Source organism: Microcaecilia unicolor, chromosome 2, assembly GCF_901765095.1.
Source record: "Microcaecilia unicolor chromosome 2, aMicUni1.1, whole genome shotgun sequence".
Classification (NCBI taxonomy): Eukaryota; Metazoa; Chordata; class Amphibia; order Gymnophiona; family Siphonopidae; genus Microcaecilia; species Microcaecilia unicolor.
In genome coordinates this window covers 52,558,360-52,583,619 of record NC_044032.1, presented here as the reverse complement: position 1 = coordinate 52,583,619, position 25,260 = coordinate 52,558,360, and the positions used below count along the sequence as shown (strand labels likewise).

Below are 25,260 nucleotides of genomic sequence, written 5' to 3'. Positions count from 1 at the left end.
CTGTGGATTTTCAGTAGTTGAGGTTGGGTCTCTAACTGGAACGTTAAAGGACATTTGCCTTTTTGCTCCTTGGCTACTCCACTGTACTATTTATTGGCTGTGTGCTTTGAGTTATTGTTACAATTAAAGGGGAACTCCCCCCCCCCCCCCCCCCAATTTTTTCTTGCAGAATTCAGCATGTTTTCCTCACAACTGCCCGAGTCCCTGCTGGTGAAGAAAAATATTCCCATAATATGGTGCTGTTATCACTGTGCTTTACAGTAGGGGTAGTTTTGCATTGAAGCCAACAAGTTCTGTTTTAGTTTTGTCATATAACACTTTTTGTCCCATAGCTGCAGTATCTCCTGAGTGCTCCTTTGCATAATCAAATGGGATTCAAAGCGGGCTTTCTTGAGTAATGGTTTCCTAGCCATCCTGTCATAAGACATAAGCATCGCCATGCTGGGACAGACCAAGGGTCCATCGAGCCCAGCACCCTGTCTCTGACAGCGGCCAGAAGAACAAGCATTTCGTCCCGACCATCCCAGAAATAGTGGATTATTCCTACGTCCATTAAATAACATTCTATGTCCTTTTCCTCCAGGAAGTTGTCTAACCTTTTTTTTTAACTCCGCTAAGCCAACCGCCACAACCATCTTATCCGGCAATGAATTCCAGAGTCTAACCACGCGTTGAGTGAAGAAAAATTTCCTCTGATTCGTTTTAAATTTACTACACTGCAGCTTCATTGCATGCCCCCTTGTCCTAGTATTTTTGGAAAGCGTAAACAGATGCTCCACATCAACCCGTTCCATTCCACTCATTATCTTAGGGACTAGATCTGTGGAATGCGTGGGATATTGCAGTCACATTCTGACTGGGCCTGGTGATGGAAACCTGTAGCTGTTTCATTCTTTATTTATGTGGATCTTTCAGTGTTTCAGTGGCCTTTCTTGTTTGCCATCCTGATTAATCTGCTTGTTTGGTCATTCAGTTTGGAAGGATGGCCTGATCTCGGCAGGGTCTTGATGGTGCCATATGCTTTCCTCTTTTTAATAATTGTCCAGACCATGCTCGGAGGGATATTCAAGGATTTCACAATTCTTTTTTGTACCCATCTCCTGTGTCTTTTCACAACTTTGATTCAGCTCCTTGGTGCACTGGTTGTAGTTGAGTCATTGCTTTTGAAATGCATTCCCTATCAGAGGGAGCCAACAGGAACTGCTTTATTTATCCTGCTATCAAACTATACTGATTCATATAACACAGATGGGGCCAATTTACTTGCTTTCTCTAACACCTTCTACCTAAATTCCTCTTTCACCTCAGCTTATGATCGACTGTTTTCTTAAATCATGTATTGACGTTCTCATTTCCATACTCTGTAAGCCACATTGAGCCTGCAAAAAGGTGGGAAAATGTGGGGTACAAATACAAAAAATAATAAATAATAACAAGCAGGACTGAGTCGGGCACATAAGTGAGGTGATGTCATTGCGCATTGCTGTGATGGAGCAGGTGAGAAGCTAACGATTGAGGACCATTCAAAAGTGTTGGGAATCATAATTGATTCAACTTTTGAATTACATGTGAAAGCTGTAGGGAAAGTATTGGGTTAATAATTTTTTGCATATACAGCTTCTGGACAAGAAGCACTGTAGTTTGTTATAACACATGTTATCCAAGCTTAGATAAAAGTACAAGAATGTACTAATTGCAGGGGTCATGAAGTTCATCGAAAAGGAGGTTACTGAGAAAATGAAAAGTAATGATGCAGGTGCAGGATGAGGTAAGACATGGAGAAATGTAGATGGGAAACTGAGCAGATAGAACCATATAAGGGAATAGATAATTGGACAAACAGCTTAGGAATTGATCTGATGGTGAAAGAAGGTATGAAATAACAGGGGAATTTGTATAGAGTCAGGCAACTTCATGAGGGTATGCTAGATTTGTCTCCTTGCAAGAAATAAAACTGCTTTAAGCCTGACTTGGTCTTGTGGTGTTCGTGAGTATCATTGGTAAACTTATTTTAACAAAAGCTTTTATCTAAAAAAAAAAAAAAGTTTTCCGATTACGGCAGCTGAGAGCAATTTGATCTAAATTACATCCGGATAACTTTAGAACAGTGGCACAGGCAATCCTGATACCATACTTATTTATTGTAACTCACTATTTGGGGGTCTTATGAAAAAAAATTGTTACAAAAGCTTCAATTTCTGCAGAATACAACAGCAAGATTGATTTACAGCCTGGGAAAGTACGAAAGAGCATCCCCACTGTTGAAGGAGCTACATTGGCTTCCTGTATCTTCAACATTGAAGTTTAAACGTGTGATGTACAAAATACTGTACGGTGCTGGATCTGGTAAACTGATTAATTATTTGGTTTTCCCATCATCTTTTTCCTCAGGTAGAGCACAATGCTGTTTGAGATTATAAACTACCCGTCCTTTAAGTGTGTTTGGAAGAAATCTATGCTGGAGCGTTCCTTTTTACATTGGGAGTTAGGCTTTGGAACAGATTGCCTTTAGAAATTCAGAAAATATCACAATATTATTCCTTCAGGAAAGTGTTAGTCTTTTTTTGTTGTTTGTTTGTTTGAGAAAGATCCTTTTTAGTTTAAGTGTACTAGATATGCAACTGTAATGTTTTAGTTATGCATTTGATGAGAAAGATGTAGGGGCAAAATGTTGCCCGGAGGGGGTGGACCCAAGATGGTGCCAGCACGCCGAACTCTGTAAACTCGTCTCGTGATGAACGCCTGAATTTCTAATTTTCCTCTTGCCTATTATGCCACATACCAAAAGAAAGGGGAATATAAGAGCACTACCCTCCCCAGCTCTTACCTCTTCCCCGAGGCAGCGAACACTCGACGAGTTTGCGATTCGGCGCCCACCTGAAGTTACTGGAGTTGAGGTCTCGCTGGACCCCGAGGCAGGGAACTCTGAGTCCTTGGGGCATGATGTTTCTCTCTCTCCTCCGGACGCTGTAATTCCACCTTGTCCTGCTGTAATGCGCGAGAAGCGATCTGACCCGGAAGTCGGGAGTACTGAGGTCAGTGGAGAGGGCTCATTCTCGGAGTCTGAGGCAGCAGTGGATGAGAGCTTGAGGGGGGCAACTTTTTTAGACCCCCCCCCCCCCCAAGGTGGTAACACTTGAAACGCTTTGGAAGGCTATAGAAAAAATGCATGCCATAATTGCTGAATCGACTCAAGAAACAAAAAATTTGGTTTCTACACTGGGCCAACTCTCTAAATCCTTTGGCAAATTAGAACAGGACTTCAAGGATCAAGTAAAGAGTAACCATGATGAGACGGAAAAGATTAAGGAAACTGTCTTAGTTGTGATGAAAGACAATACCAATATGCGACAAAAAATTGAACAAATTGAGAACTATAATAGACATTTAAATATGAGAATCTTGAACTTTCCAAAGCCGGCAGGAATGTCACCCATGGACTTATTTAAGAAATTCCTGGTTGAAAATTTAAAATATTCCTCTCAACATATACCTCCTGTAAATAAAATTTTCTTTCTTTCTTCAAAAAGAAACCAAGGGGACAATCTGGAAGGATTGGAACGAGAAAGACCTGATGAACTTAAAGACTTATCCTTAATTTTGAAAGACTCACTGTCTGAGGTAACAAATAGAGCTACCTTGCTGATCTCTTTTGTTTTTGAACAAGACTACAATGCAGTTCTAAAGTTGTTCTTTAAAAATATTCATCAGAAATTTTGTGGTCAAAAACTATGGATCTATCCTGATGTTACAAAAGTAACACAGGAAAGAAGGAGGAAATTTTTGGAAATGAGAGAAGAGACGAGGTCCTTGGGTGCAACCTTTTTACTTGCTTACCCCTGTAAATGTATTATAAAATACTAGTAAAAAAAGCCCCGTTTCTGATGCAAATGAAACGGGGGCTAGCAAGGTTTTCTTCTGTGTGCATGTGGGAGTGTTGGTATCCCTGCCCTCTGCCCTCTCTCCCTTCCCCTGTGCTGTGTGTCCCCTCTGCTCTCTGTCCCCTCCCCCCTCGGAGTCGAGTCCTTCAGTGTTAAGTTTCTTGCTGTGTTTGTGTTACAGAGATAGTGAGGGCTTCTGCCCTCTCTCCCCTCCCCCCCTCTGAGTCATTCACTGTTACAGAGAGAGCGATTTGATTTTGTGCTTTGCTGTGTTTTCCTTCACTGTTTGTGTTACAGAGAGAGCGAGGGTGGGGCAGACACTCATGGGGAAACCGGATATCTCTCCCCCTTCACACTTCCAGCTGGAGGCTTCATTTAGAACGTTGGTGGTGCCTTTTATATATAGAGATTTAGGCATTAAGTACGTTTTCTTTGTGCTGAAACAACTGAGAGATTTCATAGACCTGAAAAAGATTGTCAAGTGATAATAGAACTACAGTTTAGAAGATATAGGTGGTTTAAAGGTGCTTAGCCTATTCCTTATGTTTTCTTATTATTTTCTCTGAAATTTCTTCCCCCCCCCCACCTTATTATGTGGTCTAAGGAAGACATTATGTATGAAATAATATGGTTTTTTTTTCTCCTTTTTGTTGTTTTGTATTGTTTGTAACAAGATTAAAGCTTGTGTAAAAAATTAAAATTAAATAAAAAAAAAAAAAGAGAAAGATGTGGTTTTTTGTTGTTTGTTTGTGTATTTCAGTGTATTAGATATGCAATTGTAAGTTCTCCCAAAGAAGGACCTATTGTTTGTAATCTGCTTAGAATCTCTTTTGAACTTAGTGGAATATAAGAATCATATAGCATAGCATTGAGCTCAAAAGTTAGTGTAAAGTTTTGAGCATGCATACCCCTTCCTGCGTGCAGTTATCTTATCTCTTCAGTTAGTTTTCCTTCTCTGCTGAATAGGTGTGAAACAAAGCACTCCCCCCCCCCCCCCCCCCCCCAAAAAAAAATGTTTTGATATCTTCTAACATTTTTGTACACAGTGCCAGATTGTTGCAGAATGTGTCTGTCTGGCCTACCTCCCATGCTAGGGTGCTAGGCATGATCTGGACTGGTTTTTTTTTGTTTGTTTTTGTTCCATTGTTCCCCCTCAGCTTCCAGAGGTACTGTCTCTTTTGACTCTGAAGATACGGAGATGAACTACGGTACATCCTGACCAGTGAGAGACAAAGGTTGTCCGACTCTTTTCTTTGTCTTTAGCTCTTTCTTCTTTGGAAGACCTATGTTCTCTCTGTGCGATGGCCTGTGAGGCCCAGACTCACAGGAGCAAAGTTAGGGACCTTGCTTGCACTGCTCTAGTTCCTTGGAGTTCTCAGGCCTGAAATACTTTTGTCTTTGTGACACCTCGAGCCTGAGTTTAGGTATCTCATTCTAGGCCTTCAACAGTGCAGACTATGCAGCATGAACTAAATGTTATGACAGTGCATCAACATCCTCACTGCACTAGTGTCCAGCTTTACTGCTTATTACAACAGTACATACAGTCATGGTGGGGCGGCACCTTCAATGGGCAATTTTCTGCACAGGAAGAGATTTGTTTTCTCAGCTCTGCAGAATTGTTCACACACGGCTACCCATATCCGTCAATAGCACAGACAAGACACATGTCCTTGCCATAATGCTTTATGGTCTCTTTTTTTTGCACAGGAAGCCAGTCCATCAGTTGCACAATGCATAGTGCTGTGTCTTGATCTACTGCATATGAGAGGACTATCTCGTTAAGGGGTACCCCATTTGACACAGGCCACTCCAGCCTGGACCAATAAGATGAGCAGTCCCTCCCACTTCTGTGAGAGTTGCATTCATTGAGTTCTGAAACAACTAAGGAGATAAGGAGAGTGTCGGGGCTGTGGAATTGAAGTTGGTAAAAATGGCAAATCACGCTTTGAGAGTGCAACTCCTCTCCGTGCAAATCTACACTGGCTCCCCATCAAAGAACGTATCAACTTTAAAGTCCACACATTAATCCACAAGATAATACACGGCGATTCTCCAGCCTATATGACAAATCTAGTCGACCTCCCAGCAAGAAACGCCTGTATTCTCACGAAACTTCCTCAACCTGCACTATCCCAACTATAAAGGTCTCAAGTACAAAACTTATTATGAATCCAATTTCTCCTTCCTGGGCAGCCAACTCTGGAACGCCGTCCCTAGACTTATCCGATCAATCTATGACCATCTGCCTTTCAGGAAAGCATTAAAAACCCATTTATTCAAGCAAACCTACCCTAAAGACCCTGACTAAACTCTTGAACCAATCTACCTAACGAACACCAAAGAAGCAACGACAACGACATTGACCCAGACTACATCTCCCACATCACCCCCACTTCACCTATCCCTACCAACCCATCCATTCTTCCACTTCTCCATCCAATCACTACCCCATATCGCTATATTTACCAACCCATCCAAGCTATTCCTATGCTACATTTAATTTTCCTACCTATCTAACAAAATTCTGTATAACCTAATACTATGTAAGCCGCATTGAACCTGCTTTCAGTGGGAAAGTGCGGGATACAAATGTATTAAATAAATATATCTATCTATCTATCTTAAGAACATAAGAATAGCCATACTGGGTCAGATCAATGATCCATATAGTCCAGTATCCTGCTTCCAGCAGTGGCCAAGCCAGGTCACAAGTACCTGGCAGAAACCCATTGGTAGCAACATTCCATGCTACCAATCCCAGGGCAAGCAGTGGCTTCTCTCATGTCCATCTCAATAACAGACTATGGACTTTTCCTTCAGGAGTTTGTCCAAACCTTTTTTAAACCCAGATAAGCTAACCGCTGTTACCACATCCTCCAGCAGTGAATTCCAGAGCTTAACTATTATTTGAGTGAAAAAATATTTCCTCCTATTAAGTATTTTCTTTGTAATTTCAAGTATCCCCTGGTCTTTGTACTTTTTGAAAGAGTGAAAAATCAATTCACTTTTACCTGTTCTACACCACTCAGAATTTTATAATTTTACAAATAGTGCTGCTATTTGTATATCCAGCCTACTCACGCTGAAGATGTTAAAGAATTACTAAGAAGATCACGAAATTGATTAATATTGAGAAAGGAAATGGTTGGAGTGTGGAGTTTTTTCAAGTGGAACAATTGGAGCTGCTAAGATTGTTTTCCCATGGATTTTTGAAAGAGAAAAACTTTCATAGTTACGAACGTTTAATTTGCATCGTCCGGAGGTGTACCCATTGAAAATATACTTCTTGACTACATGGATTAGTTCGTACTATATTTGATTGCATGGGTTAACAAGCAGTAGATTATGACTTGAGGTTGAACTTTGTCCCTTGGAATTACGACCATACAGGATTTAGAACTACTGTGTGTTTAAGATTCTAAATGTGGTGAAAATACTTTTTGAAAAGAATTGTTGATATTAATTTTAGTAAGATGTGAGTATGGTGTGTGTATGTGTGAGATAGTTGAGTGAGAGAGTTTGAGCATGAGAAGTTTTAACTTGTAAGTGAATAACACTGTGATTTTTTTGAAATTATTATTGAATAAAGATAGTTAATTAATTGAAACGGTTGTTTAGGCTGTTGTATAAGTGGTAATTGCAACCAATTTAAGAACTTTAGCCTATCAGTGGAAATATATATATATATATATATATATATATATATATATATATATATATATATATATATATATATATATATATTATGTTGGGCTTCTGGGTGGAGGTAGGTGATTGGGAAGGGAAGAGGGGATGTTAGACTATGAGGGAAGAGAGAGGGAAGGGCAGGACTGTTTCCAGACTATGAGGAGTAGGTAGAGGAGGGCTGATGCTGAGCTATGGGGGGATGGGGATGGGGAAGGGAAGGACAGGACTGATGTTGAGCTACAAGAAAGGATGGGAAAAGGGGTAGGCAAGGGCAGGGCTGATGCTGGGGTATGAGGGGAAGGGCAGGGCTGCAGAGATGCCAAGTTATCCAGTTCCAGGCTGGAGATTTTGGGGCAGTCCTGGTTTTGAACTTGTATCCCAAAACTGTGTGGGATTTGTAGTGCCCATTGAGTGCTTTGAGTCCCATAATGCAACAGAACGGATTGGGCAGAAATGCAGGACAGCCCCAAAATTTCCAGCCTGTAACTGGGTAAGTTGGCATCTCGGGGGCTGATGCTGGGCTACAGGACAATTCCTAATTTTTGATCCTTTATTCTGTAATTGGTGAGAGTTGTTCTGTGTTTTGGCATGTGCTTTGTGTGGGGACCTATATCAATCTGACTTGTCTGGCTTTTACAATGGGACATATATTGCTGTTGTGTATATTCACTGCTGCCTTTTAAAAGGTACTGTTATTGATATTTGTGTGTTCAGAATTGATGGTGTTAAGGTTTGCTACATAGGCTCTAAGAAGCTTCATAAGATTTAATGTTACTTCACATAGAATCTGGCAAGGAAGGGATTTTGACAATGTTGCTATTACTGAGGTCCTGTCAGAATTCGAATACACTTGTTTTCAGTGGAAAACTGTAAGAGGAAACATCTTAGCTGTGGGCTATGACAGATCTGCCAAATATTTTTAGGCTAGTGTCCAATTTGCCATTTTTAAAAGTTTAAAAAAGGTAATTTTAACACAGTTTAATCAGGCATTTACGTTTGTGGTAAAGCAAGGTTTGATGAATATGTGCCATTGTTATAATTATTTTGCAGGATACTGTGATGTGTGTTGAGGTGTTTGCCATTATAGTAGACTTATGTCTGGTCAAGTTTAAGTGCTGTTTGTCTAGTAATTGCCTAGAATTGTGGGATAGTGCAGGATAGAATTTTTTAAAATTTTAAAATGGTGGTGTTCCATGAAGTATGTACGCAGTTTATGATGACACAGGACAACTGTTGGGCAGATTATTTACTTATCCTTCATCAAGTGCACTCTAAGGCATTATTTGGTAATATCCCATGAAACACTACTCATACCTGAATACATAATGCCCACCCAAAATGTCAGGTCTGGCTACGCCACTGTGCAGAACAGACTGTTTACTTAGAAATTTATCATAAAGTTCATGCTAAGGCATTATTTAGGAGTATACTAAACAATATTCATACCTATATGCCCAGTGCCCCCCCCCCCCCCAAATGTCGGCTGGCTATGCTCCTGTTTACATATTATATACAGATACTTATTTTGTACCTGGGGCAATGGAGGGTTGTGATTACGAGTCACAAGGAGCTGCAGAGGGAATCAAACCCAGGGCTCAGATGGGTACCTAGAATTCAGAAAGGCAGTTAAATGAACCGACTCATACAATATATACCTGTTTTTAAGGGAGGAAAATACATGGGTCATAAAAACAAAGTCTACCAACCAGTTAAGTATTTTGTATTTTTTGCGATAGGTATGGTTATTTATGAGTTAAATTTTTCAATCTTATCTACAAATTATGATTTGTAGTGATTCCAAGTTATGGCTTCTAATTTATAAATGTAAACCTTTTTTTTGTCACTTACAGCAGCATCTGTGCCTCATTTTGCTTGGCAGAATAAGATAGAAACCCGTAGAAGAAGCTGGATCCCATTGAGAGTATGTCTATTACCAACACACCGACAAGCAATGATGCTTGTCTGAGCATTGTGCACAGTCTGATGTGTCACCGACAAGGTGGAGAAAGTGAAACCTTTGCAAAACGTGCAATTGAAAGCCTAGTAAAGAAGCTAAAGGAAAAGAAAGATGAATTGGATTCTCTGATTACAGCTATAACTACTAATGGATCTCATCCTAGCAAGTGTGTGACCATACAGAGAACACTGGATGGGAGGCTTCAGGTTGGTATAAATATAGTAAACTGGCTGTTTTGCTTTCTAGAGTGGCCATAATAAAACTGTCTTATAGACTGTAGTCAGCTTTGATAAGAGTCCTACACAAGGGTCACCATTGAGAGCTCAGTTCTAACAGCTATTCAAAATCTGTGGGATATTTTCTTCTTGTAGCTTGATCTCTGGGAAATGGGATTCAACTTTGGGAATTGCCCTTCTTTTTGTTTTTTAATTTTTTATTTTTTTAACAAACATAATATTCATTTATGAGTGATAATACACAAATCATGAAACATTTCTAAAAGAAAAAATTGCATTAATCCACAAGAACCATTACTATTGTCCACACATGTTTTTGGTAAATGATCCAATAAAAAAAATATCACTACTTAGTTATTAAGCATTTATACATAATAATTAAATCAAAGAGTGCATCATTCCCGAGTGGTTCTCTCTAATCTGTTTTACAGTGTTACATATGCGACTAGACTTGTATGTTAACCTCCTCTCTACTTACTAAGAAATCTTCCGACTGTTTTGGGTCGAAAAACTGATATTGTTTAGATTTGAAACATTAGTCGACAGATACAGGGAAATTTCAAAAGGAAATCAGCCCCAATTGCTACTGCTCTTGGTCGTAACATCATAAACACCTTACGTCTCTTTTGTGTTTCCCTGGATAAATCCGGAAAAGCTCTTATTTTTGAACCCAAAAATATAGAATCTACTGTATTTTTCGGACTATAAGACGCACCTAGGTTTTAGAGGAGGGAAATAGGAAAAAAAAAAATTCGGACTATAAGACGCACTTTTTCCCTTCTCTAAAACCTAGGTGCTCCAGTGCGTCTTGTCCGAATCCCTCCCTCCAAGTTCAGGATCACCCTCCCTAGGGTTACCTCCCCTCCCCCCGGCCCTTTCACCACCTCTCCCCTTACTCACGTGATCTTCCCTGGTGGTCTAGTGATGTCGGGGCAGGAAAGAGCCCCCTCTTTCCTGCCCAGCGCGCTGCTCTGCATCCTCCTGTATGCTGCCTGTGACGGTCTCGGCGAGATTCAAAATGGCCGCCGAGAATTGAAGTGGCCTTGCGAGACTTCAATTCTCGGCGGCCATTTTGAATCTCGCCGAGACCATCACAGGCAGCATACAGGAGGATGCAGAGCAGTGCGCTGGGCAGGAAAGAGGGGGCTCTTTCCTGCCCCGACGTCACTAGACCACCAGGGAAGATCACGTGAGTAAGGGGAGAGGTGGTGACAGGGCCGGGGGGAGGGGAGGTAACCCTAGGGAGGGCGATCCCAAACTCGGCGGGAGGGCGGGCAGCCTGCTAAATCTCTACCTTCGGACTATAAGACGCACCCCCCATTTTCCTCCCAAATTTTGGGGGAAAAAAGTGCGTCTTATAGTCTGAAAAATACGGTAAATGTCTCAAGGAAAGTTTGAGTACTGCATCCCTATCCATTTCCAAGGCAAAGGTTACTAATAATGTTGTCCTTTGTGTTATTACCTCAGGTGAAGATTCAAGAAATGCTGTGAGGTTCATTGCTTGCACTCTCTAAGTTTGTAAATTAATTTGCAAGTAAAAAGCTCAAGTTATTGGTGGCAGTGAATTCTCTGACATTCCTAGTATTTCTATTAAGTATTTCTTAATTATTTGTATTGGAGAAGTTAATGGGGATCTAGGAAGATTTATGAGACACAAATTCAGTCTCTTCGATTGATTTTCTAAGTATTCCAGGCGTCTTAAAGTAAAATTCTTTTCTTTAATTAAAGTTTGTTCTGTAGGTTCAATTTTATCAGTTCTTTCAGTCAATCGTTTTACTTCAGAGGCTTGGGATTCGTTAATTTGCAACTGGTTCAGTGCAGTCTCAGACAAAGTTTTAATTGTGTGTTTGATTCTGTCCCGCTTGTTGATAGATAAAGCAAAGTTTCTTATCTCTAATACGTGTCTTCAATAGACAGGAGGACTAACCAGTCACACAGTCCCTCCTCACTGTCCCGAGAGTTGATTCGGAGCTTTAAACTGAATAGACTGATGCATGCAGGAAGGACTGCATAGGCTCAGAACTTTGCATTTTTTTTGAGGTCTGGGAGAGCTTTTTTGTCCCTACATGATTACATAGTAACATAGTAGATGACGGCAGAAAAAGACCTGCATGGTCCATCCAGTCTGCCCAAGACAAACTCATATGTGTATACCTTACCTTGAATTTGTACCTGTCCTTTTCAGGGCACAGACCATATAAGTCTGCCCAGCAGTATTTCCCGCCTCCCAACCACCAGTCCCGCCTCCCATCACCGGCTCTGGTACAGACCGTATAAGTCTGCCCTACCCTATCTTCGCCTCCCAACCACCACCCCCTCTTCCCCCCACCTGCTCCGCCACCCAATTTCAGCTAAGCTTCTGAGGATCCATTCCTTCTGCACAGGATTCCTCTATGCATATCCCACGCATGTTTGAACTCCATTACTGTTTTCATCTCCACCACCTCCCGCGGGAGGGCATTCCAAGCGTCCACCACCCTCTCCGTGAAAAAATACTTCCTGACATCTTTCCTGAGTCTGCCCCCCTTCAATCTCATTTCATGTCCTCTCGTTCTACCGCCTTCCCCTCTCCGGAAAAGATTCGTTTGCGGATTAATACCTTTCAAATATTTGAACGTCTGTATCATATCACCCCTGTTCCTCCTTTCCTGATTAGATGAAGTCACTGACTTGCATGCCTGTTTAATCCTGCTGTCTATGCAGAATACCTGTTAATGGTAAGCATTTTTATATCTAGAATTCAGTTTCTAGATATTTGTAAGGGAAGCACTAGAAGCGATGCTGTGTTACCTACAAAAAGATGTTGCTGTGGTTCTGAAGGTCAGTGTTTAAATTTAGCTAAATCAGTTAATTGTTTGTTTTTTTTCATACTAACCATATTTGTTTTCTGTTGTAGGTGGCTGGACGGAAAGGTTTTCCACATGTGATCTATGCTCGGCTCTGGAGATGGCCTGATCTTCACAAAAATGAGCTTAAGCATGTCAAATATTGTCAGTTTGCTTTTGATCTAAAGTGTGACAGTGTGTGCGTAAATCCATATCACTATGAGCGGGTGGTATCTCCTGGCGTTGGTAAGCAGGAATTACTAAAATGTAGTCTTCTGTGTATATCAGCATCTTATTTACTTTTATGTGCATTTATCTCCCACTTTCTAGGATTTCCCCCCCCCCCCCCCCCCCCCCCCCCCAAGCAAAACTTTATTGCATGACTATACACACATTTTTTGCAATGGTTACTCTCTCTTAATTTTTTTTTCACATATGTATTTTTTTATTTTTATTTTTGTTACATTTGTACCCCGCGCTTTCCCACTCATGGCAGGCTCAATGCGGCGGGCAATGGAGAGTTAAGGAGCTGCCTGTGCCGGGAATCGAACTCAGTTCCTCAGTTCCCCAGGACCAAAGTCCACCACCCTAACCACTAGGCCATTCCTCCACTCTAAATTAGAAAAAAATACAATTTTAGAAAAAACAGCAAACAATGGTGTGCTCAACTCTTACCAACTCAAAAAATGTGAAAAGGTGGAGGAAAGACCTCAGAGGTTTTCAGGCAAAGCAACACACTGCCCTTACTTTTCAGGGAACTCAGCTTCTTGCCGCCCAAACTTAAACCAACTCCAATCACTGGCCAAAAACGTTCACCTTTTGTGAACGCACAGTTCGTGCAAAAATAAATAATTTCATTATTAAAAGCAGGGAGAACTTATCTTGTGCAGAAATTCTTAGGGGAACCCGTTTCACCAACGGCCTCATTAGGGGACCTTATCAAGGCCAGTACCTAAAAATACAGAGAATAGTTAACCACAACTCCAGTGATATTGATGAGTAGAAAAAACATTCTTCCTTGTCATCAGCAGCAGATCAATCCATTAACTGAGGGGTTGTGTCCCCCTACCAGCAGGTGGAGGTAGAAAACACTAAAAACCATAGTGCCTCCTGGATGGCTAGCTCCATCTGCCTCTCAGTATTTCTCTATCTCCAAGCAGGTTTGGACGCAGCTTGTTCAGCGCCTTCAAGATTCTGCCTGGGGTGGCTTCTGTGCTTGGCCAGTTGAGCTGGGGTATTGTGGCTGGTAGTGCCCACTTTAAAGGCACATAGGTTAGCCCTTTCCCTGACTTACCCATTCCCCCTGTGTGGATGCAGGCATATAGGTTCGCCCTTTCCCTGCCTTTCCCACTCCCCTGCTTCTTCCGGAGTTCCTCTGTAGCTGTTTGCCTCCAACTTTCCTCACAGCGTTAAAAAAAAACAAACAAAAAAAACCCCCCGCGTTTTTCAGCGCTACTATTTCTGAGGGTTTTCTTGAGTTACAGCTTGACCAGAGCTCCTGGACTCAGTCCTTTGAGGTAAGAGCAGTACTCAGCTCCTCCAGGGAGGGCCCGCAGACGGTGTTTAGAGCGGGGTGATTTGGACGCGAAGTCGCCATTTTGAATTTTCCGCCGCTTTTCGGCGATGGCTGCTGAGGGATTTAAGCGCTGTTCCTGCTGTGGCAAGCGCAAATCAGCAGCGGGGCTCTGTAAATCGTGCTGTTCAGACGGTAGAGCCAGCGCGAGCATGGCGAGCGACAATTCTTCCCGCTCACTGGAGCTGGCAGCGGGCGCCATCTTGGAAGCGCTGCATGTCCCGACCCCTGCGGTTGCGGAGGAGTCTGAGGGCAGGGGACCGCCTCGGGCTGAGCCTACCAGAGGAGCTCATTTCCCCGTTGTTCCTAATTCGGAGACGGGAGGTCAGGGCGAGTATTTCACCCCGGAATTTGTGCTTTTGCTACATAAAGCCTTCGTGCTGAAGAGAGCTCTGCTGCAGGTGTCTGACACTGCGTTGCCACCTGGTTTCCCTCCGCGTGATTCCCACTGTGCTTCCTTAGGATGCCTAAATGGAAGTAACCAGTTTTAAAATTGCCCCCATGTGACTAAGAATGGGTGTTGACAATAATTTGAAATTTGTGACCGTCTCTGGGAAACTGACTAAAGTTTCCAGAAACAGAAAATTAGGTTTTATTGAGTTCTGTTAGACCAGACAATTTGTAATAAACAGTCCAAACCTCATCCTTTTATGTGGAAAATATAACAAAGAAGTTCAGGCATAACTTTGTTTCTGTTTGCTTATGGACCCATGACCATGAAAAGTCAGCCGTTCTCAACATTTTGGATCTGCTACTTTAGTCACCTTCAACCAGTCATATTAAAGTTTTTATTTAATTTCTTATATACCACCTGTAAGACTGAAAGATATCAGAGCAGTGTACGTTCAGGTATATCAGGTATTTATATGTGATGGTTTTTCTCTGAAAAGCACACCACTACTACTACTACTTCTACTTATCATTTCTAAAGCGCTACTAGACGTACGCAGCGCTGTACACTTGCTCGACAGAGCTTACAATCTAATTAGGACAGACAGAACAGACAAGAGAGAAGGAAATATTAAAGTGAGGATGATAAAATAAGGGTTCTGAACAAAGTGAATAAGGGTTAGGAGTTAAAAGCAGCATCAAAAAGGTGGGCTTTTAGCTTAGATTTGAAGACGGCCAGAGATGGAGCTTGACGTACCGGCTCAGGAAGTCTATTCCAGGCATATGGTGCAGCAAGATAAAAGGAACGGAGTCTGGCGTTAGCAGTGGAGGAGAAGGGTGCAGATAAGAGAGATTTACCCAGTGAGTGGAGTTCCCGGGGAGGAATGTAGGGAGAGATGAGAGTTGAGAGGTACTGAGGAGCTGCAGAGTGAATGCACTTATAGGTCAATAAGAGGAGTTTGAACTGTATGCGGAAACGGATAGGAAGCCAGTGAAGTGACTTGAGGAGAGGGCTAATATGAGCATAACGACACTGGCGGATTATTAGTCGTGCAGCAGAATTTTGAACAGATTGAAGAGGAGAGAGATGGCTTAGTGGGAGACCTGTAAGATGCAAGTTGCAATAGTCTAAGCGAGAGGTGATATGAGTGTGGATGAGGGTTCTGGTAGTGTGATCAGAAAGGAAAGGGCGAATTTTGCTGATATTATAGAGAAAGAAACGACAGGTTTTAGCAGTCTGCTGAATATGTGCAGAGAAGGAGAGGGAGGAGTCGAAGATGACCCCAAGGTTACGAGCTGATGAGACAGGAAGGATGAGAGTGTTATCCACAGAAATAGAGAATGGAGGAGGAGGAGAGGTTGGTTTAGGGGGAAAGATGAGAAGCTCAGTCTTGGTCATGTTTAGTTTCAGATGGCGCTGAGACATCCAGGCCGCAATGTCAGACAGGCAGGCTGATACTTTGGCCTGGATTCCTGCTGAGATTTCTGGTGTGGAGATGTAGATCTGGGAGCCATCAACATAAAGATGATGCTGAAAACCATGGGATGAGATCAGAGTACCAAGGGAAGAAGTATAGATGGAGAAAAGAAGAGGTCCCAGGACAGATCCCTGAGGTACACCAACTGACAGTGGGATAGAAGTAAAGGAGGATCCACTAGAGTATACACTAAAGGTACGTTGGGAGAGATAAGAAGAAAACCAGGAAAGAACAGAGCCCTGAAATCCAAGTGAGGACAGCGTATCAAGGAGTAGGCTGTGATCAACAGTGTCAAAAGCAGCAGATAGAACGAGAAGGATGAGTATAGAATAGAGACCTTTGGATCTTGCAAGGAACAGATCATTGGAGACTTTAGCATGCACTGTTTTAGTTGAATGAAGGGGGTGAAAACCAGATTGAAGTGGATCAAGAATAGCTTGACTGGCTTTGAAATGTGTAGGCATAACCCTGTGCTAATATGCATTGAAGCTAAGGAGATATATCAGACACCTTGCTTTCATGTTGGGGGAGATTCTCATGTTTATAGACATCACCAAAGGGCCCCTTTATTAAAGATTTTCTCCCATTTTGTTTCTTTGGGAAAAATGCTTAGTAAATACAGCCCTTAGTCTTAAGGAGTGAATGTGGGTTAGTTTTTCAGATGTTAAGTATGCTGTGAAATCACTGAGAAATGCTTGGGTTTTTTTTTTTTTAATTTTGATTGATAAATCATGGATTTTTTTTCTTATACACAACACAAGCGTGTTAAACACGATGCACTTGTATTGATGTGAAAATAACCATTTCTTCCGTTATTTTTTTCATACAGACCTTTCTGGATTGACGCTGCAGAGTTCTGGTAGGTTTTTCTCCCTTTCTACAATAAGGGTATTGTTTAACCAAAGTGACGTGAAATGGCCAGTGGAAGGAAACACACATACTGTCTCCTCCCTGCAGCAAATTCGAAGTATGAAAATCTCTGTAATCTCTGTATACATAGCAGGCTGAACTGAGATCTACTTAATTTTTTACATTATGTTTTAGAATCCCAGTAGAGAGGTTTCAACAATTCTGAAAGTAAGCCAGGTGTCCTTAATGAGAGAGCTGAATAGGATGCGCATTATCCCTTTCAGCTTCTAAGCAGATTGTAGATCAAAGGAAAAAGCACAATTTGAAGTGCCTATATACAAATGCTAGAAGCCTAGAAAATAAGATGGGAGTTTAGAATATATAGCACTAAATGATGAGGTAGATATAATATTCATCTCAGAGACTTGGTAGAAAGAGGACAATCAGTGGGACACCAGGGACATTTTCGAAAGAGAAGGGCACCCATCTTTCGACACAAATCGGGAGATGGGCGTCCTTCTCTCAGGGTCGCCCAAATCGGCATAATCGAAAGCCGATTTTGGGCGTCCTCAACTGCTTTCCGTCACGGGGACGACCAAAGTTCCCGGGGGCATGTCGGCAGCGTACCGAAGGTGGGACGGGGGCGTGGTTAAGAGATGGGCGTCCTCAGCCAATAACGGAAAAAAGAAGGGCATCCCTGACGAGCATTTGGCCGACTTGGTCCCTTTTTTATCACGACCAAGCCTCGAAAGGGTGCCCGAACTGACCAGATGACATCCCCTTATTCCCCCAGTGGTGACCAACCCCCTCCCACCAAAAAAAAAAAAAAAAATTAAAAAACATATTTTGCCAGCCTCAAATGTCATACCCAGCTCCATCACAGCAGTATGCAGGTCCCTGGAGCAGTTTGTAATGGGTGCAGTGCACTTCAGGCAGGCGGACCCAGGCCCACCCCTCCCCCCCACCTGTTACACTTGTGTTGGTAAATGTGAGCCCTCCAAAACCCACCCGAAACAAACTCTGGATTTTGCTGGTTGCATTCTAAAAAAAAAATAGGTATGACAATACATTTCTGAAATGGTAGATATTAATTTTCCCACTTTTGTGAAGAAGACATACTAGAGATTTCCACATAAATGATAAAACTTGGTGTTGATGAAGAACTATAAATATTGGTTTAAAATCTAAACTTTTTATTTTTCTTAGCTCCATCAAACTTGTTGGTGAAGGATGAATATGTGGAAGACTATGTGGAAGGACAACAGTCATTGTCTACTGCTGAAGGACATTCAATTCAGACAATTCCCCATCCAGCGAGTAACAGGACCGCTTCTGAGACCTACAGTAACCAATCCCTCTTAGCTCCTACTGAGCAGAGTACTCCCAGCGCCACTAACTTTCCCAGCATTCCTGTGGCTTCCACAAGTAAGCAATCTGATTTGGAGAATAGAAGTCTAAGGAGCTGACATTGGTGGATGGAAAGGGTTGAACCTGTTGAGTGTGACTGAATTATACAAAAGTGTTGGGATTTTTTTCTTTTAAATTTGTGTTGTTAGTCATTTGCTTCATTAGTTTCCATTCCATTTAGAATCTGTTCCAGGCTCGTTAACTGTCATTAATGACTGGATTGAGGTAAGGAAGATATGAATGATTTAAAAACTGAAATGTTGTGGGTCTGTAACATAATAATATAATAGAAGACAGCAGATAAAGACCTGCAAAGTACATTCAGTCTATTCTGCCCTTTACCCAGCGTTCCTTTACTGAGTATATTCAGAAAGTTAAACCCGGAGTATTTTATTGCCGAAGTCTAGACTTAAAACATGTAATAGAATTCTTCATTTAATGCAGTTGATGGCAAGAAAAAACAATCACTTAGTTATGTAGAGCTGGATGAGGAATTCTATACATACAGAATGAGTCCCGTGCCTGTGATTAGCCCCTCACAGGCAGGAGCGATTGGAGCTGGCTGGCAATGTGAAATAAACTCGTAGCATATGTACAGCGTGCAGGACATCAGACTCCGAAACAGAACGAAGGAAGAAGAGGACCTTGGCTGGTGGGGGTTGGGGTCCTCCGCTAGCAAAGGTAGTTGGCGGCGGGGGGGGGGGGGGGGGTTCGAGAGGGTCGTTTGGGGGGGGGTGTCAAAGTTGTTATTGTTGGTGGCGAGGGGGGGCGCTAAAATGCGCCCCCTCACTTCGGGCTCTGGACCCCCCTCCTGCCGAAGTCTGGCTACGCCCCTGGTCTACCCATAATTGGGGCACAGGCCATAGAAATCTGTCCAGCACTGACCATATTTCCCAGTTACTGGAGTTAACCATCTAAGCACTTCTTCGATTTGTTGTTGTTGTTGTTTTGATTCCATTCTCTTTCTGTATAGGAATCCTTTGTGTTTATCCCACACATTTTTGTATTCTGTTACTGTTTTCATCTCCGCCTCCCATGGGAGGGAATTCCAAGCATCCACCACTCTGTGTAAAAAAAGTACTTCCTGGCGTTATTCTTAAGTTGACACCCCCCCCCCCCCCACCACCTCAATTCTTGTCCTCTAGTTCTACCATTTCCCCTTCTCTGGAAAAGATTTGTTCATATATCAATACCTTTCAAATATTTAAACATTTGTATCATATCACCCCATCCTTCTTTTTCTGTCGGGTATACATATTCAGTTCTTCAGGTCTTTTCCCTTATGTCTTTTGACTGAAACACCATATAATTTTTGTTCTAATCTTGCATTTTCTAAGCCATTAAATCTCTTTTTTGAGAGGTCTAAAGCGGCTAACAAACAGCCTTATTTTTGAAAGTGATGGGCGCCCATATTTCGACCCAAATCGGGAGATGGGCGCCCATCTCACAAAGGCGCCCAAATCGGTATAATTGAAAGCCAATTTTGGGCGTCTTCAACTGCAATCTGTCGCGGAAACGGGCAAAGTTGATGGGGGCGTGTCGGAGGCATGGTGAAGGCGGGACTGGGGCATGTTTATCGCCCGAGGAGAGATGGGCGCCTTCGGCCGATAATCGAAAAAAGAAAGGCATTTTTAGCGCAAATTTGGGTCATTTTTTGGGACCCTTTTTTTCCATGAACAAGTCCCAAAAAAATTGCCCTAAATGACCAGATGACCACCGGAGGGAATCGGAGATGACCACCCCTGACTCCCCCAGTGGTCACTAACCCCCTCCCACCATAAAAAAAAAACTTTAACAACTTTTTTTTCCAGCCTGTATGCCACCCTCAAATGCCATACTCGGCTCCATCACAGCAGTATGCAGGTCCCTGGAGCAGTTGTTAGTGGGTGCAGTGGACTTCACCCAGGTGGACCCAGGCCCATCCCCCCTACCTGTTAGACTTGTGGTGGTAAATGGGAGCCCTCCAAACCACCCCCAAAACCCACTTTACCCACATGTACATTTTAGACTTAGCAGCTCTGTCTGTACATTTTAGACTTAGCAGCTCTGTCTCTGAATCTCCCCCACAAATTCAAACTTAGTGGGTGTGACCTGATTCTCTGTTAGAGGGGCAGCCTTCTATACCAGTTTTTCTTGAGAAATCCACCTTTTTTACAGATTAACTGGCTGTGCTGCAGCTCTGTCTGTACATTTTAGACTTAGCAGCTCTGTCTCTGAATCTCCCCCACAAATTCAAACTTAGTGGGTGTGACCTGATTCTCTGTTAGAGGGGCAGCCTTCTATACCAGTTTTTCTTGAGAAATCCACCTTTTATACAGATTAACTGGCTGTGCTGCAGCTCTGTCTGTACATTTTAGACTTAGCAGCTCTGTCTCTGAATCTCCCCCACAAATTCAAACTTAGTGGGTGTGACCTGATTCTCTGTTAGAGGGGCAGCCTTCTATACCAGTTTTTCTTGAGAAATCCACCTTTTATACAGATTAACTGGCTGTGCTGCAGCTCTGTCTGTACATTTTAGACTTAGCAGCTCTGTCTCTGAATCTCCCCCACAAATTCAAACTTAGTGGGTGTGACCTGATTCTCTGTTAGAGGGGCAGCCTTCTATACCAGTTTTTCTTGAGAAATCCACCTTTTTTACAGATTAACTGGCTGTGCTGCAGCTCTGTCTGTACATTTTAGACTTAGATCCCTCCCACGCACCCCTAGGGTGATAGTTCTTATATACCCTCCCAAGCAACCTAATCTGCCTGCAGATAACTGCTCTGTCTCTGTGTTCAGGCTCTTCACCTCCTTTCCTCCCACATTTTTCAAACATAGTGGGTGTGACTTACTGGGCAGTGCCTACCTGCCTGCTGCCTACCATTCCAGTTTTAAGCCTCTAATCCAGCTCTGCCGTTCTATCTATCGCTTAACACCTCAGTCACTACATATATACCCGTAACACCTCAGTTACTACTTATGGCCCCTTTACACATTCTCTTCCTTGCCCTGTCCCTTCCTAATCTTTTTCCCCTCCCCCTACCGCTGTCTACCACTGGAACTCACTGCCCACCCATGTCCTCTCCCATCTTGCTCACTACTGCAATACCCTACTCACCCCCGTCCCTCACCACCTCACCATCTCTCCTGTCCCCCTCCTCCTTCCTAGCTCTCAACCTTCAACACTTCCTTCCTGCCATTAACCCATCCCCATTCCTCCTAAGCGCATCCCGTCTTCGTCGCCTTCGTCGCCCTACCTCCCCCACCCTCCTCCGCACTCTCTTGCTCCTCCTCCTGCTATCCGCAGGAGACATCAATCCCAATCCAGGTCCCCCACACCTGTCCTCGTCCTATCCATGCAAACGTTTCCGGGATGTCTCCAATCTCATATTTATTCCCCTCCTCCCCCCCTCTTCCCTCCCCTTCTCATGTGCACTGTGGAATGCCCACTCGGTCTGCAACAAACTTCCCTTCACCCACGATCTCTTCATCTCTCATTCCCTTCACCTGCTTGCCCTAACTGAAACCTGGCTCTCCCCTGACGACTCTGCCTCAGTTGCGGCTCTATGCCATGGAGGCTGTCTCTTCTCCCATACTCCCCGCCTAGTTGGCCATGGAGGAGGCATCGGGTTACTACTCTCGCCCTCCTGTAGCTTCCAACCCCTCCTCCTACCACAGTCTCACTGCTTCTCATCCTTTGAAGTCCACTCCATCCGTCTATTCTACCCGTTGCCACTCAGAGTGGCAGTCATTTACCGCCCCCCTGATAAATCCCTCCCTTCCTTCCTCACCGACTTCGATGCCTGGCTTTCTGTTTTTCTTGAACCCTCATCTCCATCCCTCATTCTCGGAGACTTCAACATACACGTTGATGACCTGTCCAACTCTCACGCTTCTCAGTTCCTCACTCTAACATCCTCCTTCAACCTCCAGCTATGTTCCACCACCCCTACTCACCGTGATGGCCATTGCCTTGACCTCGTCCTCTCCTCTTCCAGCTCACCCTCCAATTTCCACACCTCAGCTCTTCCTGTCTCTGATCATCACCTGATCACCTTCACACTTCTTCACCCTCCCCCTCAGCCCCGCCCAACATTAACCACTACTTCCAGGAATCTCCAGATTATTGACCCTCCCACCTTATCATCTAGTATTTCTAATCTCCTCCCCTCCATCATGTCCTCCGAGTCTGTTGACGAGGCTGTCTCCGCTTACAATGCCACTCTCTCCTCTGCTCTGGACACCCTTGCACCATCCACCTCCCGTCCCACAAGGCGTACTAATCCCCAGCCCTGGCTGACCCCTTGCATCCGTTACCTTCGCTCCTGCGCCCGATCTGCTGAACGCCTCTGGAGGAAATCTCGCACCCATTCAGATTTCCTTCACTACAAATTCATGCTATCCTCCTTCCAGTCCTCACTATTCCTTGCCAAACAGGACTATTACACCCAATTGACTAATTCTCTCAGCTCTAACCCTCGTCGTCTCTTCGCCACCCTTAACTCCCTCCTCAAAGTGCCCTCCGCTCCCACCCCCCCGTCACTCTCTCCTCAATCACTGGCTGACTACTTCCGCGACAAGGTGCAAAAGATCAACCTTGAGTTCACTACCAAGCCACCTCCTCCTCTTCACCCTTCAACCCTCTCCCTCAACCAACCAACCCAGACCTCCTTCTCCTCCTTTCCTGATATCTCCGAGGAGGAAACCGCCCGCCTTCTTTCCTCCTCAAAATGCACCACTTGTTCCTCTGATCCCATCCCCACCAACTTACTTAACACCATCTCTCCTACTATCACCCCCTCCATCTGTCATATCCTCAACCTCTCTCTCTCCACTGCAACTGTCCCCGACACCTTCAAGCATGCTGTAGTCACGCCACTCCTCAAAAAACCATCACTAGACCCTACCTGTCCCTCCAACTACCGCCCCATCTCCCTCCTACCCTTCCTCTCCAAGACACTTGAGCGCGCAGTCCACAGCCGCTGCCTTGATTTTCTCTCCTCTCATGCCATCCTTGATCCGCTTCAATCCGGTTTTCGCCCTCTTCACTCGACAGAAACAGCACTTTCTAAAGTCTGTAATGACCTGTTCCTTGCCAAATCCAGAGGCCACTACTCCATCCTCATCCTCCTGGATCTATCCGCCGCTTTTGACACTGTCAATCATGACTTACTTCTTGCCACACTGTCCTCATTTGGGTTCCAGGGCTCTGTCCTCTCCTGGTTCTCCTCCTATCTCTCCCACCGCACCTTCAAAGTTCACTCTCATGGATCTTCCTCCACCCCCATCCCCTTATCTGTTGGTGTTCCCCAGGGATCGGTCCTTGGACCCCTTCTCTTCTCAATCTACACCTCTTCCCTGGGCTCCCTGATCTCATCTCATGGTTTCCAGTATCATCTCTATGCTGATGACACCCAACTGTATCTCTCCACACCAGACATCACCGCGGAGACCCAGGCAAAGGTATCGGCCTGCTTATCCGACATTGCTGCCTGGATGTCCAACCGCCACCTGAAACTGAACATGTCCAAGACCGAGCTTATCGTCTTTCCACCAAAACCCGCTTCTCCTCTTCCTCCACTTTCTATCTCAGTTGATAACACCCTCATCCTCCCCGTCTCATCTGCCCGCAACCTCGGAGTCATCTTTGACTCCTCTCTCTCCTTCTCTGCGCATATCCAGCAGATAGCCAAGACCTGTCGCTTCTTCCTCTTTAACATCAGCAAAATTCGCCCTTTCCTCTCTGAACACACCACCCGAACTCTCGTCCACGCTCTCATTACCTCTCGCCTGGACTACTGCAACTTACTCCTCACCGGCCTCCCACTTAGCCATCTATCCCCCCTTCAGTCTGTTCAGAACTCTGCTGCACGTCTCATATTCCGCCAGAACCGATATACTCATATCACCCCTCTCCTCAGGTCACTTCACTGGCTTCCGATCAGATACCGCATTCAATTCAAGCTTCTCCTTCTTACCTACAAATGCACTCAGTCTGCTGCCCCTCACTACCTCTCTACCCTCATCTCCCCTTACGTTCCCGCCCGTAACCTCCGTTCACAGGATAAATCCCTCCTCTCAGTACCCTTCTCCACCACCGCCAACTCCAGGCTCCGCTCATTCTGCCTCGCCTCACCCTATGCTTGGAACAACCTTCCTGAACCCTTACGCCAAGCCCCCTCCCTGCCCGTCTTCAAGTCTTTGCTTAAAGCCCACCTCTTCAATGCTGCGTTCGGCACCTAACCCTTACCGTTCAGTGAATCCAGACTGCCCCAATTTGACTGCCCCTATCGGACCGACCGTTCACTTGTCTATTAGATTGTAAGCTCTTTGAGCAGGGACTGTCTCTCTTTGTTAAATTGTACAGCGCTGCGTAACCCTAGTAGCGCTCTAGAAATGTTAAGTAGTAGTAGTAGTAGTAGTAATGTAGGTGCCCCCTTCAGCCATAAGGGCAATGGTAATGGTGTAGAGTTGTGGGCAGTGGGTTTTGGGGGGGGGGGGGGGATTTGAGGGGCTCAGCACCCAAGGGATGGGAGCTGTGGACTTGGGAGGTATTTAACTTTTTTTTTTCATTGTTACAAGTGCCCCCTAGGTGCCCGGTTGGTGTCCTGGCATGTGAGGGGGACCAGTGCACTACGAGTCCTGGCCCCTCCCACGACCCAGTTCCTTGGATTTGTTCGTTTTTGAGCTGGGAGCCTTCGGTTTCCATTAACGCTGAAAAACGAAACTGCCCAGCTCAAATCCGCACAAATCTGATGCATTTGCCGGGCACAAACCGTATTATTGAAAAAAAAGATGGGCGCCCATTTTTTTCAAAAATACAGTCTGTCCCACCCCTTCACGTACCCGTTCTCGGACATAGACGCCCATGGAGATGGGCGTTCGATTATGCCCCTCAAAGTCAGCTAATTACAGGTAAATCATATTAAAACTAAAAAATAACATTTTAAAAAGAACGTCACAGTATAATCAGCCCAGTTAATGCTGAATCACAA

At 44.0% G+C, this 25,260-nt stretch overlaps 1 protein-coding gene across 3 annotated transcripts in view; it reads left to right on the top strand.

Moving 5' to 3' along the window:
* The window catches only part of LOC115462885 (mothers against decapentaplegic homolog 4), an 84,605-nt gene that overhangs the window by 4,886 nt on the left and 54,459 nt on the right, over nt 1-25,260 (top strand). For 2 of the 3 annotated variants that reach the window (XM_030192945.1, XM_030192946.1), the window contains exons 2-5: nt 9,422-9,734; nt 12,661-12,835; nt 16,860-16,889; nt 18,086-18,304. In XM_030192945.1, coding sequence (XP_030048805.1) covers nt 9,495-9,734; nt 12,661-12,835; nt 16,860-16,889; nt 18,086-18,304 — 664 coding nt within the window. In that variant the 5' untranslated portion in view covers nt 9,422-9,494. The remainder of the gene's footprint in view (nt 1-9,421; nt 9,735-12,660; nt 12,836-16,859; nt 16,890-18,085; nt 18,305-25,260) is intronic. The other variant, XM_030192947.1, reaches the window with a different exon arrangement.